At 45.1% G+C, this 14,817-nt stretch overlaps 1 protein-coding gene across 16 annotated transcripts in view; it reads left to right on the forward strand.

Annotated features, from left to right (window-relative positions):
- The window catches only part of OBSCN (obscurin, cytoskeletal calmodulin and titin-interacting RhoGEF), a 762,040-nt gene that overhangs the window by 533,704 nt on the left and 213,519 nt on the right, over positions 1-14,817 (forward strand). For all 16 annotated transcript variants that reach the window (XM_033931804.1, XM_033931806.1, XM_033931805.1 and 13 more), the window contains 4 exons: positions 1,921-2,080; positions 2,360-2,476; positions 5,946-6,110; positions 14,247-14,405. In XM_033931804.1, the coding sequence (XP_033787695.1) occupies positions 1,921-2,080; positions 2,360-2,476; positions 5,946-6,110; positions 14,247-14,405 (601 nt within the window). The remainder of the gene's footprint in view (positions 1-1,920; positions 2,081-2,359; positions 2,477-5,945; positions 6,111-14,246; positions 14,406-14,817) is intronic.

Below are 14,817 nucleotides of genomic sequence, written 5' to 3' on the forward strand. Positions count from 1 at the left end.
CTTTGTACCAAAACCAATTTGCATGCTGTGTCCTATTTGTACACCCTAATGCCAGACTGTCCTAGAAACTGCATGCTAGCAGAATACTCACAGATGGCCCTGACCAAGAACAGAATAAATGACCACAAACTAAAAATAGGTAGACAACAAACTGAAATGCAACTGTTGGTCCTCTCATATCATATTGGGTAATAGAGATTTCCTATTGGCTCATCATTCTACATTTACATGATCTAGTAACACCAAATTGAGAATAGGCATGTATGCTTTCTTTCAGGGTTGCTCCTGTCCTCTTGCTGAAAGCTCCTACTCTTATCCTCTCCCATTAGATGTATGTTTCCAAGTTTACATTCACAATCTATCTTGGGCAATTGGGGGTTAAGTAACTTGCCCAAGGTCACAAGGAACAGCACTGGGCCTGAACCCACATCCTCAGAGTACTGAGGCTACAGCTTTAACCACTAGGCGACTCTTCCCTGCCTCTGGTTATTGGCTTTGTGCTAATTATTCTTTCCATTAAGAACATAAGAATAGCCTTACTCGGTCAGACCAATGGTCCATCAAACCCAGTAGCCTGTTCTCAAGGTGGCCAATCCAGGTCACTAGTACCTGGCCAAAATCCAAGGTGTAGCTATATACCATGCTACCAATACAGGGCAAGCAGTGGCTTCCACATGTCTTTCCTCCAGAAAATTGTCCAAACCTTTCTTAAAACCAGCTACGCTATCTGCTCTTACCACAGCCTCTGGCAACGCATTCCAGAGCTTAACTATTTTCTGAGTGAAAAAAAATTTCCTCCTATTGGTTTTAAAAGTATTTCCCTGTAACTTCATCAAGTGTCCCCTAGTCTTTGTAATTTTTGATGGAGTGAAAAATTGATCCACTTGTACCCGTTCTACTCCACTCGGGATTTTGTAGACTTCAATCATATCTTTGTTGTTGTTTTTGTCTTGCAATATTCACCTGAGACTTGTAAACCACCATGATGTCCCCCACATGAATGGCAAATAACAGGATAAAAAAATAACGGGATAAAAAATTAAATAGGCAAGGAAGGGAACAAACCGCCATTCAAGTATGATCTGTGGCAACACAGGCAGGCAAAAATTGGCAGACTTGAGTGTATGAGGAGGTTCTTATCTGTTGGCCTCTCTGTATTTGTGAATAGAGAATGACACGGAGACAAATTTTTCCCATCCCCGTGAGTTTTGTCACTGTCCCTGTCCCATTCCTGTAAGCTCTGCCTTAACCGCACAAGCCTCAAACACTTATGATTTTAAAATGTTTGAGGCTTGTGCAGATGAGGACGGAGCTTAAGCATTGGTGGAATGAGGCATTATGACATCACAATTTGAGCTCTAGAATATTGCTACTTATGAGGCTTGTGCAGATGAGGACAGAGCTGAGGCGTTGGTGGAATGAGGCATTATGACATCACAATCTGAGCTCTAGAATGTTGCTACTTAGGATTTTAAAGTGTTTGCGGCTTGTGCAGATGAGGATGGAGCTTACAGGAATGGGGCAGGGACAGGAAAAGAACTCACCTGTACGGGATGGGAAAATGAGTTTTCACAGGGACGGGAAAAAATTTGTCCCCTTGTCATTCTCTATTTGTGAATACTGCCTCTACCACATCACCAACTCCAAATGACTGGAGACACAGAACTGAGACCCAGAAATCAAACCTGATCAGCATTCACTACTGTCATTCAGTCCTTCCATCTAGTTACTGTTAGCCATTGTGATTGCTTAAGAGGGGCTGTTTTCCTTTGAGTATTTTGTTTCTTTTCTTTTTATTGTAAACCACTTTAATACTCTGTGTGCTAAGAAGTATATCAAGAAAATACATCAAATCAATCCCATTGCCTATCACTAGTGATGTCCTAGTGTTTCTCACTGGTTTTCCTTCTGTCCCCGCAGCACCTTCCTCCCAGAGCTGAAGAATTGCGACACGGACGATGATGTTGCCATGTGCTTTATTAAGAATGTGGAGGAGTTTGATAAATACATCATGTACCTGGTGGGGCGCATACAGGCTGAGTCTGTCATTGTCAGTCAAGCTATTCAGGAGTTCTATAAGGTAAAATCTAAACTATTCCTTTCACCCCCTGATCATGGGCACTTCTACTGCCAGCCCTGCTTGTTTATTTATTTATTTAATTCGTTTTATAGACTAACCTGACACATTTTAGGCTTTGTGATACAGTGACATTATTTTAAATGTAATACTTTTGTTCTTCACCTTTCATTTACTTGTCTCTTTGGTCAAGATTGTGCTGACGACCATATCTCTGGAAGGGATTTGGTTGCTATTTGGTTGATTTAGACATTTCTTTTGTCTCCCCCTTCCCCCCACCAGAATTATTCTGAGGACACATTAGCCTCCGCTGATCCTACTCAACCACCAGCGCCTCCACTGCAACATTTTCTAGAAAGGCCTATAACAAGGATCCAGCAGTACCAAGCCATAATCAAGGTACATTGTACAGTAGACTCTCAGTTAACCGGCACCCATGGGGACTGATAGATGCCGGATAAATGTAGTTTCTGGTTGTTTGAGAGTTACTATTAAAAACAGGCCTAACTTATACTATACTCCATACTGTGCCATACCATAAACTACCGGACATGTGGTAGGCAAAGCGTGGACATACTGAGGTGTGGCGTCCCAAGTTTACTCTTAAATCTCTGCCAGAAATTGATTTTGTTTTCATTCTTATTAAAAGTATTACAGTATTTCTTTGATTTATTTTTGCTGGTTGCTTGAGAGTTCTGGTTGCTTGAGTTCCGGTTAACATAGAGTCTACTGTATCCACTGATGGAACTATAAAAAGATACTGAATGTAGATCCTGTGAGGCAGGAGCATTTTTTTTCAGGGGGAAAGGGGGAATAACATGCTCATTTTAATTAAAATAGTGTTGCTATTTCTTTGGTGGGAGCATAACACTCTAGAGCAGTGGTTCTCAAACCTGTCCTAGGAATCCACCAGCCAGTTGGGTTTTCAGGATATGCTTAGTAAATATACATTAACTACTCCATGGTGTAAAATTATATAAAAAGCTCCAATCCTCAATAAAATCCTGCCCCTAGTAGCTTACTTAGTACCATATATCTTATATGTTGTTATACTTTTTTAATGATACTCCAATCATCCAAGGAGCTATAAATTACTATTCTGTGATGATAATGATATAAATTACTGAACAGTTGGGTTGAGGTTCTGAGTACTTTACTAATTCAATTCAATTATATATTTATTTAATTAAGGACAAAAAAGTTAGAGCTGTGCTATTGGAAGAGAGTTATGCTTTTTTATACATTCACATCTATTCATACATCTTATTAGCAGCTAAAGTATAACTAATCTCACTGTAATTAAAAACCAGTTTAAATACAATATGACAAATACATAATACTATTTTGCAAATGTATCCAAAAATGAATGTAAGATTTTTTTCACCAAACTCTTATGAATAAATACAACACATAAATATGTTCAGATATTATGCATCAAAATATGTTCATCAAAATCCTTCCCTAAACCCATGATACAGTTTCTTTTAGTGGTTGAGAAGACAAGTAACTGACAAGTAAGCTTCTTAGTGGTAGGATTCTAGTAAATATACATGGCACCGATTTGCATACTTTTCCTCCTCGCTATTATGCATAATCATTAAAGGTATCCTGAAAACCTGAATAGCTGGTGGTCCCCAGGACAGATTTGAGGACCACTGCTCTAGAGTTTACCCAGATCTGGGAATATATGCTATATTTCGAACAGCGCTAGAAATCATGCAGGGCAGTCTTGCTGGGTGAAAGGAGTGCTAAAATGGCAGCTGTGCTGTCCAGCTCCAGGAGCAAAGTGAATGCCAGTATCAAAGAGTACATATGAGACACAGGGCTGGTCTCGGAGATCTTTCAAAAGTATTTAGATTCAAACAGTTTTATTGATGCAAACATCATCAAATACAACAAATACAGCATCAAAGCACATCAATAATGCATCAATTTTATAATATAACTAGTCTTTAAGCCCGTTACATTAACGGGTGCTAGAATACTGTTCACCCTCTATGTTGCCCCTTCCATTCACTGCCCTCTCTTCTCTTTCCATCCAGGGTCCGCCCTCTCTCTTTCTCTCCCATATGGCCTCTCTCCATCTCCTCCTTCCTTTTGCCTTGGTCTGGCATACCTTCCTCCTTCCCTCCAAGCCATTCTCTCCCCCTCTGCTCTCTTTCCTCATTTAACTACTTCATTGGTCAGCAGCAGCATTCACAATTCATTGCTGTTGCTGGCTTCAGGTCTTTCTCTCTGGCCGGTCCTGTCTTCATGAAAACAGGAATTAGGCAGGACCGGCCAGAGAGGAAGGCCTGAAGCCAGCAACAGCAGCGAACTGTAAACGCTGCTGCTGCCTGAAGCACCCGAGGCAGATGCTTCTCTCCCCTCCCAGCCCAACCCCCGCTGACTCTGCGACCCTCCTAGCAAGATGACTTTAATATCAAACCTCCCTCCAGCGTTGGCAGTCGCTGCACTTAAACAGGCTGCTTCGGCTTTCTTCTGCCGTTGAGTCTCTCTGTTGTGTCATTGATGACGTAATCAGTGACGCGGCAAAGGGACTCAACTGCAGGAGAAAGCCCGAAGCAGCCTGTTTAACGTGCAGCGACTGCCAACGCTGGAGGGATGTTTGTACCGGTGCAGAAGCGATATGTCTCTCCCCCTCCAGTACCTGTGCAGCACTTTGCTGCGGCGCATCCTCCCATGGGGGGGGGGGGGGTTTGCACAGTGGGAGCGGGTGAGAGCGGCGATCTCCAGTTGGGGGGGGAGGGGGGTGAGAGCGGCAATCTCCAGTTGGGGGGGGGTTTGCACAGTGGGAGCCAGGTGAGAGCGGCGATCTCCAGTTGGGGTTTTTTTATTTTTTTTGTTTTAAGTTGAAAGCCGGCGCTGCAGCTCCTCTCTCGATCCTGGTGCAGTTCGAGAGAGGAGCCAGTACCATTCACAGTGAGAGGCGGGGGTGAGGAAGGCTGCCGCAGCTGTGTAATTTTTTATTTTTATTTGAAAGCCGCGAGCAAGTGGTGACGTAAAACCCGCGCATGCACAATCGTGTTTTCGCGACGGATCAGGGAACACGTTTTTTTTAGTGCGCATGCGCGGCCTACCATTTTATTATATTAGATATACATAATAAAAGACTAATTCCAATTTCAATAAACCCCCATTTTATCTATATGTGTTTGAACCCACACCGTCCCTCTTCACACCCACCCCTCCCCACCCAATAGTACCTTCTACCCAGTGATACTCTCTTCATGCATTTTGTCACCGTGCCATTCTCTGTTTCTGGGCCCATCATTTCTTCCTCCAATCCTCTCCCACTACCTCTGGTACAGTATTTCCCTCTCTCTCTCATCCCCTCCTCCAGTAACTAGCTTAAAATAGCTCCAGGGGGTCCTATAGCCCAGCATCTCTTCCCCTTCTCCCCAGCACAGCCTGACATTTCTCTCCCGTTCCCTTCACGTTCGAGTCTGTGAAAATCATTTCCGGTGGCAACTTCCTGTTTCGTGTAGGCAGGAGGCATCACAGGGAAAATAGGCCCCAGGGCAGCTCCTTTCAATCGTTGCAGTGTCTCTGCTGGTAGCGATTGAGGTAGGTTAGGAGCGCCACTGAACCACTGGAAATAAGAGGGAGAGAGAGGGACAGGAAAACTGCAGGCTGCTTATATCAGGCTGTGCTGGTGAAAAGGTGCCAGACCACAAGACCCCCTGGAATTGTGGGCCCAAGGCTGTTGCCTTGTTTGCCCCCCCCCCCCCCCAATGTCAGACCTGATCCTACGTTCAAACTCTTATAATCTGTTGCAATGAGTTATTTGATAAAACTGGTTGGAGGAATCTGGCATTTTTTTAATTTTGGAAATTATACAGATTTCTGTTTTGGTCTGTTTTTAAAGGAATTAATTCGCAACAAAGCAAGAAATCGGCAAAATTGCACTCTTCTGGAGCAGGCATATGCCATCGTGTCTGCACTCACTCGGAGAGCTGAGAACAACCTGCATGTTTCACTGATTGAGAATTACCCAGGGACACTGGAAGCTCTTGGAGAGCCCATCCGACAAGTAAGCAGAGGCTGTACCCAAGTAGAACTGTATGAGTAAGAGCATCATTATGCATCAACAGAGTTCATCAATGATGCTCATAGGTTCTCAAAACTAGTTGGGTGATGTTTTCCTGTTGGTGCTCTTGCTCAAAATATATTTATTTTTAAAATTTCTATACCGTTTTATTCCAAAATGGTTTACAATAAAGTTACTTACATAAAATATTGAAACAGGGCAGAACAGATAAAAGCAAAAGCAGAACGATTCAATCCTTGCAATAGGTCAAATGCTCAAAGAAATGCATCAACAAATAATTGTGTTTTCAGCAGTTTCCTGTCATTAGAATTGCATTGGATTTATTAGATTTGATATACCGCTATATACATTAATGTTAATCAGTGTACAATTAGCTTTGTAGTGTTGTAAATGTATCCTGGGGTCCTATTTTCTTTTGGTGATAATATAATCAGTGGGTTATCTAAATCCTCTAACACTGTAAGTAAAATTATGTATTTTCTATCTTCTCAAAAAAGAAGTATTCTGTATCGCCTAATAGACTGGCATAGTTCTTACGAATGGTAATATTCCTCACTGCTACCAGCAGGTGGAGACTGAGCACAAACTTGTATATCAGGATAGATTCCCCCCTAGTAATCCAGTCTTCCTCAGTCTCCGCTTAAAGCAAGTGGTAAGACTAATTCAGCTCCCCTCTTAGTAATGTTGGAATGTTGTTTTGGACTCCTGGGTTCCCCTTTTGTGCCGGATAGAGCTTGGACGGGTCCTGTTTGGAGATCCGTCCGACCTTGGGGGGTGTTAAACTTGGCGGGTCTCATGCTGGGTCCCTCCCCCCACCTTCCTCCAGCTCACCACGTTTTTGTAGAGGAGCCTCAGCCAGCGACCTGGCGCCCTGATTGGTCAGCCCTCCAGCTTTGAGAGCCGTGGAGTCTGTTCTGTTTAAGTTAAAAAAAATTCTGAGGTGTGCGGGTAAAAGGGCTCATTTCCCTTTAAAACAGCCTTTTTCTGTGTTTTTCTCAACTAACTGATACTTTTCCTTCCAGCTAGGGCGGTTTTCAGCACAATGAGCACTTTTAAAGGGAAAAAAGTGTTCATTGTGCTCCAGATGTGAGGTACTCGCAGCCGGCTTGTGCAAGTGTTTGCAGGCGGGAGCACTGGGGCAGCCTTGTCGGCAGCGGATTCCGGCAGTCAGGGCACCCCGTTGCATGTACCTCACAAGTTGGTTTCGGATCGCGGGGGAGCCCGGGCTTCCCCTGACACCCACACGGAGGGTCCCCCAGCCGGTGACGGTCAAGGAGAATAGGATTCCCTTGCCGCCGGAACGGCTGGGGATTCCCTTTTTGCGTCAGTCGATTCCTCAGCCTTAGTGTCAGGAAAGTCCCAGGCTTTTCAGACATGGCAGGCTGCAGGAACTCCGATTTTGGCAGTTTAAGGTCCAATTTCGGCGGGAACCTCCTCCTTCATTTAAGTTACCTCAGGTGACCTTTCCCCTGTTCTGGAAATACAGGGGCAAGGAATGGCAGGGTCCTCTGCTGGAGCAGGGAGTCTCTTGGGGCCGCCGGGGGTCTTTCCCCCGGAATTTACGTTAGCACTTTGTAAAGCTTATTGCTGGCGGCTGGAGGTTCTGTGTCCACTCTGGGGATCTCGTGGGGGGGGGAGGGTTGCCCTTGACGTCTTCCCCAGTATGACCCCACACAGCGGCGGTTTTGTCCCCCTCCTCTCTCATCCAAACGCCCGAAGGTCTCTTGGAATAAGGATTTTTGCCCAGATGAGCAAGATGTAATTAAGGAGCACCTGCACTTTTGGGGAGATTTCAAGGATCCTCTTGGGGGGTCAGATTCCGCCAGCGAGGGGTTCGATTACCCCTCTGCTGACGAAGATGCGTCTATGGTGCGCATTTTTCAGCGGGAAGAGTTTATGAGAAATTCTTCAGGTCTCAGTTTTGCACTTTGAGGACACCGTGTTGGAGCCCTGCGTACAGTGGTCCCCTTGCTTAAGGGGATCCACTCTGCTTCCCACTCTTTTCCTATGCATCAGGATATTATGCTCGCACAGTGGCAGGTGCTGGAAGCCCCCTTTCATTTTGCACGCTTCATGGCCCGCCTGTATCCAATTCCTGAAGGGGATAGGGATACTCTGAAGTCGCCTATTGTGGACACGATGGTCTCTGCCATTTCTAAGAAGCATACCCTGCCTGTTGAGGGTGGTGCGGCCTTGAAGGACCCGGAGGAGCGTTTTAAAGGATCTTTCTTGTTTGGTGAGGACTTGGACAGGTTGGTTCAGACTCTCATTGATTCTAAAGTGCCTCGTTTGCCTGAGGATAGGCCTAGACCGCTGGCTCGAGGTGGTGCTGCTCGTGGGCATGGGCGTGATTTCCACCGTTTCCGTCCTGGTCGAGGGGCTGCCTCTTTTCAGTCTCCTGGGCTCTCAAGAGGCAGGTTCTTCCAGCGCATGCAGTCCTTTCATGGGGCCCGCTGGAGTGCGGGTAGCGCCCCCGTCGGGTCCCCTGCTGCCCATCCTGCCCAATGACTCCTTGTCGGTGCCCGTCTTGCTTGCGGTGGGTGCCCAGATGCAATCTGAAATGGGCAGACATCATGTCCGATCTGTGGATTCTGGAGGTGATTTGGGACGGCTATGCTTTGGAGTTCGCCCGTTCCTTGCCAGACCGTTTACTCGCTTCTCCCTCACAGGTGGCGTGGAAGTGTCATGCCTTTCGCCAGACCCTTCAAAGATTGTTAGATCTCCACGCGGTGGTTCCAGTTCCCCCACAGGAGTGGGGCTCAGGTTTGTACTCGATTTAGTTTGTGGTGCCAAAGAATGGACCTTTCAACCCATCCTGGATTTGAAGGGGGTCAACAGGGCTCTTCACGTGCCTTCCTTCCACATGGAAACTGCGGTCTGTGATTCTGGCAGTTCGGCCGGGGGAGTTTCTGACCTCTCTAGATCTGACCGAGGCCTGTTTGCACATTCCTATTCAGGCCTCCCATTATCGCTTCCTGCGCTTTGCAATCTTGGAGCAACACTATCAGTTTTGTGCACTTCCCTTTGGTCTGGCCACAGCTCCACGGACGTTCACCAAGGTGATGGTGGTCGTTATGGCGGCGTTGCGAAAATAGGGCATTCTAGTTCATCCATACCTGGACAACTGGTTGATTTGAGTGAAGTTGTTCCAGGAGAGCACCCGGGTCACGGCTCGGGTGATGGAGTTTCTGCAGTCCAAGAGCCGGTTAACTCCATCTTAGCGCTTGGAGTATCTAAGGAGTGCTGTTCGACACCTCCTTGGGGAAGGTCTTTCTGGAGGCCCAGGTAAGCAAATTGCAATCTCAGATTTGCCTGCTTTTGGCATCTCGGTGTCTTCGGGCGCAGGATTTCCTCCAAGTCTTGAGGTCAATGGCGGCTTCCCTCGATGTAGTGAGGTGGTCGCGGACCCACATACGTCCTCTTCAGTATGCTCTTCTTCGGAGGTGGTTGCCTCAGAGATACAGTCTGGATCATCCTGTTCCGCTTCCGGGCTTGGCTTGGCGCAGTCTTCGTTGGTGGCTCCATTTCTCCCATCTTGTACAACGGGTGAGTCTGGATCAGCCGCAGTGGACGGTGCTTCTCGGTTGGGGACCTCAGTGTCTAGGTCACTCAGCTCAGGGCACCTGATCCACGGTGGAGGCTTCTTAGTTGATCAATGTCTTGGAGACCAGAGCCATCTGTCTGCCGCTGTTAGCCTTCCAATCCTTTCAGATGGGCGAGTCAGTCAGGATTCTGTCAGACAACGCCACGGTGATGGCCTATGTCAATCATCAGGGGGGCACTAGGAGCACTTTGATGGCACAGGAGGCAAATCTCTCATGGTCTGGGTGGAGTCTTATCTTCAAGAAATATCATTCTCCCATATAGCCGGCGTGGATAATGTTCAAGCAGACTTCCTAAGTTGTCACGTGCTAGATCCCGGAGAGTGGTGTCTAAGCCCCGTGGCCTTTTAGTTGATAGTGCAGTCTTGATGTTAGCCCCTCATGGACCTGATGGCCACAAGTGTCAATGCCAAAATGCCCCGCTTCTTCAGTCGTCACAGAGACAGGTCGAGGGCCTAAATGCTCTGGTTCAACCATGGCCAACGGAGGGGCTGTTGTATGTGTTCCCCCCGTGGCCATTAGTGGGCAGAGTTCTCCGCATAATTCGACATCTGGGTCTTGTGGTTCTAGTTGCTCCGGATTGGTCCGGATTGCTTTCTCTGCATTCCTTTTTCAGACACTAGTGTGTGGATGTTCAAGCGCACAGTATTCGGTGAATGTATTCTGATATTGGCCCTTCTGGGGTCCCACCCTTAATGGGTACTGCTTTGGTACATCCCATTTGTAAGGACTATACCAGTCTACCAGGTGATACAGAAGGAGAAATTAGGTTCTTACCTGCTAATTTTCTTTCTGTTAGCCTGTAGACTGGTATAGTCCCCCACTCTATCTGTATTTGTGCGGTGATTGTGGGTTTTTGTTTTGCTCGCATGCAGATTTTGTGTTTTTCTGCAGGTTCTAGTATTTTTCTAGGGCCGGGGAGAAGTAAGGACAGTGGCTATAGCTTAGCTGGCTTAGCTGGTGAGCTGTGGGGATGCTTGCTTTCCCAGGATTAAGTTCTGCACATGCTCCAACAGTAGTTTTTAAGTATTTGTTGTTTTTCCACTCCTGTTCGGAGTGTGTTATACTGTTTTCAGTTGAAGTCTTTCCTAGGTTCTGCTTGGCTATTCGGCAGACTGGATTACTAAGGGGGAATCTATCCTGATATACAAGTTTGTGCTCAGTCCCCACCTGCTGGTAGCAATGAGGTATATAACCCATTCATAAGGACTGTACTAGTCTACAGGCTAACAGAAAGAAAATTAGCAGGTAAGAATCTAATTTTTCCTTTGTTGCATTAAGATCATGAAAGGGGCTATTTTAAAACTGGCTACATAAATGCATGAAAAGGGTAAAAGGTCATGGACTTGATATACCACTTTTATCTTTTGGTACATTTAAAGCAGTTTATACATACTACAGTATATGCAGGTAATTTTTTCTAATCTAATCTAATTCTTAGTCTTATAAAATGAATCATCTCCTAAAAATAGGAGCTCGATTTGGTTTACATAATTAGATCACAAAGAAAGATCCGTTAACATTCATTGAAGCTATTTCCTAAAAAGCGATGAAACATAGTGGTTTTTAAGGTTTTGTGAAAGATCTGAAGAGATAAGCATGATCTAATCTGAGGAGGTAGTCCATTCTATATCGCAATTATTAAGTATGGAAAGGAGTGTGAAATTTTACGGACTTGATTCCTCTCAGTGATGGAAAAGAGAGCTTATAGTCTAAGGGCCCTTTTAGAAAGCTGTGGAGTGATTCCTATGGGCTTCGGTGCATTTACCATAGCAGATTCACTATTTTATTTATTTATTCAATTTTCTATACTGTTCTCCCAGAGAGGCTCAGAACGATTTTACATGAATTTATTCAGGTACTTAAGCATTTTTCCCTGTCTGATCTTGTGGGCTCACAATCTATCTAATGTACCTGGAGCAATGGGGGGATTAAGTGACTTGCCCAGGGTCACAAGGAGCAATGTGGGTTTGAACCCACAACCTCAGGGTGCTGAGGCTGTAGCTTTAACCACTGAGCCACTACTATAGTTCTGTAAAACAGGCTCCAAACCCACAACCTGTTCCTCTGATCTGATTCCTACCCACCTACGTGGAGCTCTTCATCTGTCACATTCTCAACCTATCATTCTCCACTGCAACAGTTCCTGATGTCTTCAAACACACCGTGGTTACACCTCTTCTGAAAAAAACCTCACTAGAACCCATATCCCCCTCCAACTATCTCCATATCTCCCTCCTCCCCTTCCTATCCAAACTACTCAAATGTGCTGTTCACCACCATTGCCTGGAATTCCTTTCTTCTCATGATATTCTTGGCCCGCTTCAATTGGGCTTTCGCCCTCTCCGTTCTATGGAAAATGCCCTTGCTAAAGTCTCAAATGACCTGTTCCTGGCCAAATCCAATGGCCTCTGCTCTATCCATATCCTTCTCGATCTGTCTGCTGCCTTTGATTCTGTTGATCACTACCTGCTCCTCGACATGCTGTCCTCGCTGGGATTCCAGGGTTCTGTTCTCTCCTGGTTTTCTTCCTATCTATTCCATTGTACTTTCAGTATATGTTACGGTGGATCCTTCTCCGCTGTCATCCCACTGTCTTATCGGTGTACCTCAAGGCTCTGTCTTGTGCCCTCTCCTCTTTTCCATGTATACCCACTCTCTCGGTACAACGATCTACAGCCAAAATTTTCAATATCACCTCTATGCTGATGACTCCCAGATCTACCTCTCCACACCAGATATCTCTACAGGAATTCAGGCCTGAATCTCAGCCTGCTTGTCCGACATTGCCGCTTGGATGTCTCACTGCCATCTCAAACTGAATATGGCTAAAACTGAACTCCTTATCTTTCCTCCTAAACTCACCTCTCCCCTCTCGCCATTCTCTATTTCTGTGGATAATACTCTCCTTCTCCCTGTCTTGTCAGCTCGCAACCTTTGACTCCTCTCTCTCCTTCTCAGATCCAACAAATCTGTCACCAAAATCCGATCTCTGCTCTCCAAACACACTACCAAAACCGTTATCTATATTCTCATCACCTCTCGCTTAGACTACTGCAACGTACTTCTCTCAGGTCTCCCGCACATCTGTCTCTCACCCCTTCTGTAGGTTCAAAATGCTGCTGCATGATTCATATTCCGTGAGAGCCACCATGCTTACATTACCCCTCTCCTCAAGCCACTTTGTTGGCTCTTCATCCGTTTCTGAATACAGTTCAAATTCCTCTTACTGACTTACAACTACACTCACTCTGTAGCTCCTCAATACCTCTCCTCACTTATCTCCCCCTATGGCCCCCCTCCCTGAGAACTCTGTTCATGGGTAAGTCCCTCTTATCTATACCCTTCTCCTCTACTACCAGACTTCGTCCCTTCTTTCTTGCTGCGCCGTATGCCTGGAACAGGCTGCCAGAGTCAATACATCATGCTCAGTCTCTAGCAGTGTTCAAATCCAAGCAAAAAGCCCACTTTTTGAAGCTGCTTTCAACTCTTAACTCCCACTCACTGTCAAATACCTATACCCATTGTATCATTCCTTCTACCAGAATCTCCCCAACTCCAAGATGTCCTGTCTGTCTGTCCAAATTAGATTGTAAGCTCTTCTGAGCAGGGGCCATCTATTGAATGTTAAATGTACAGCACTGCATAGCCTTTCAGAACTATAGAAATGATAAATAGTAGTAGTACTCTAAATTTAAACAATCCAGTAGGAGGTCAATAAGATATTGTAATTGAATTCTTAAATTTTTTAAACATTTTTAACATTGTAACTCGGTTTTAGACTTTTAAGATGTGGTTTAACTATTTTAATAATGCATTTTTATTCATATATTTTTTTTTAATATAAACTTGTGCAATAAAAACACCCTTTCACCAAATAATTAGTGTCTTCTATATTACATACACTGTTCATTAAAATTAAGAATCATGTAATACCTTCTGATTCTCCTCAATTAACAACAACGGTAGCACATCTGACTCTAGATCAGAAGGCTGTGTGTTCATACCTTTTTTTTATGGGCAGGCTAGATGGGCCATTTGGCCTTTATCGGCCATCATGTTTCTATGTTTAACTTAATTAACATCCTCAGATCTTCTTGGAAGGTCTGTTATGTAATCAGCCCCATCCTCTTTTTGGAGAGGCGCAGCCTGAGGTAATCAGACATATTGCTTGAGAGTTGGTATTTTGGGTGAACTCTAGGGGGTGCTCTCTGCAATAAGCAGGGTTGTGGGTTAGATTACATGCGCAATTGACACCTAACCTCAGGTGATGTATTACAGAATGAGGTGGTTTATCTCTTACTACTTCAAAAACTCAGAAGGTAGAACTCTTTGTGGCAGAGACATATACCTGAAAAATATTGTAAACTGCCTTGAGTTAAAAATAAGAAAGATGGTCTAGAAATTATTACGAGAGATCTGCCAATAATTATAACTCGGCACCTTCAAGAAACAAAGAGATATATTCAGAAAGATGCCTGTTGTGTAAGGGTCCTGTCTGCCATTTTCATTCTAGGGCCACTTCATAGTTTGGGAGGGGGCCCCGGGGGCCCGAATGGCATGGAAAGGTCACAACCGTCATGTCTTCCTCTTTAAGAGCTACATCCTGATCTGTAAACCCAAGAGAGACACCAAGACGGACTCGTTCAGCTACATCTTCAAGAACATGATGAAGGTCGGTAGTTACTGCTGGATAAGTGTTCTCTATGTACATTAGAATGAAACACGCTACCACGATGACAATGAGGAAGGGACCTTTGTTGAAAGGCTACAGAGTTTTTCTGTGCCACATAAAGGCCTCCTTTTATCAAGCTGCGGTAAATGCTTCGATGCTCATTCAATTCCTTTGAGCGTTGGAGCATTTACCTCACCGGCCTGCACTTCAACACTCTACCGCAGTTTGATAACAGGGGGCCAAAGTGAGCAGGGGTTCTTGGGAACTGTGAAGTTACTGTTACACTACAAGGGGCTAATTACATAAGATTTGCGATAATGGGTCATAGCACTGGTCCATCAAGCCCAGTATCCTGTCTCTGCTAGTGGCCACTCCAAGTTGCATGGAAAAAGTATCTAACACATTTGGGTCA

This window comes from Geotrypetes seraphini, chromosome 2 (assembly GCF_902459505.1).
Source record: "Geotrypetes seraphini chromosome 2, aGeoSer1.1, whole genome shotgun sequence".
Classification (NCBI taxonomy): Eukaryota; Metazoa; Chordata; class Amphibia; order Gymnophiona; family Dermophiidae; genus Geotrypetes; species Geotrypetes seraphini.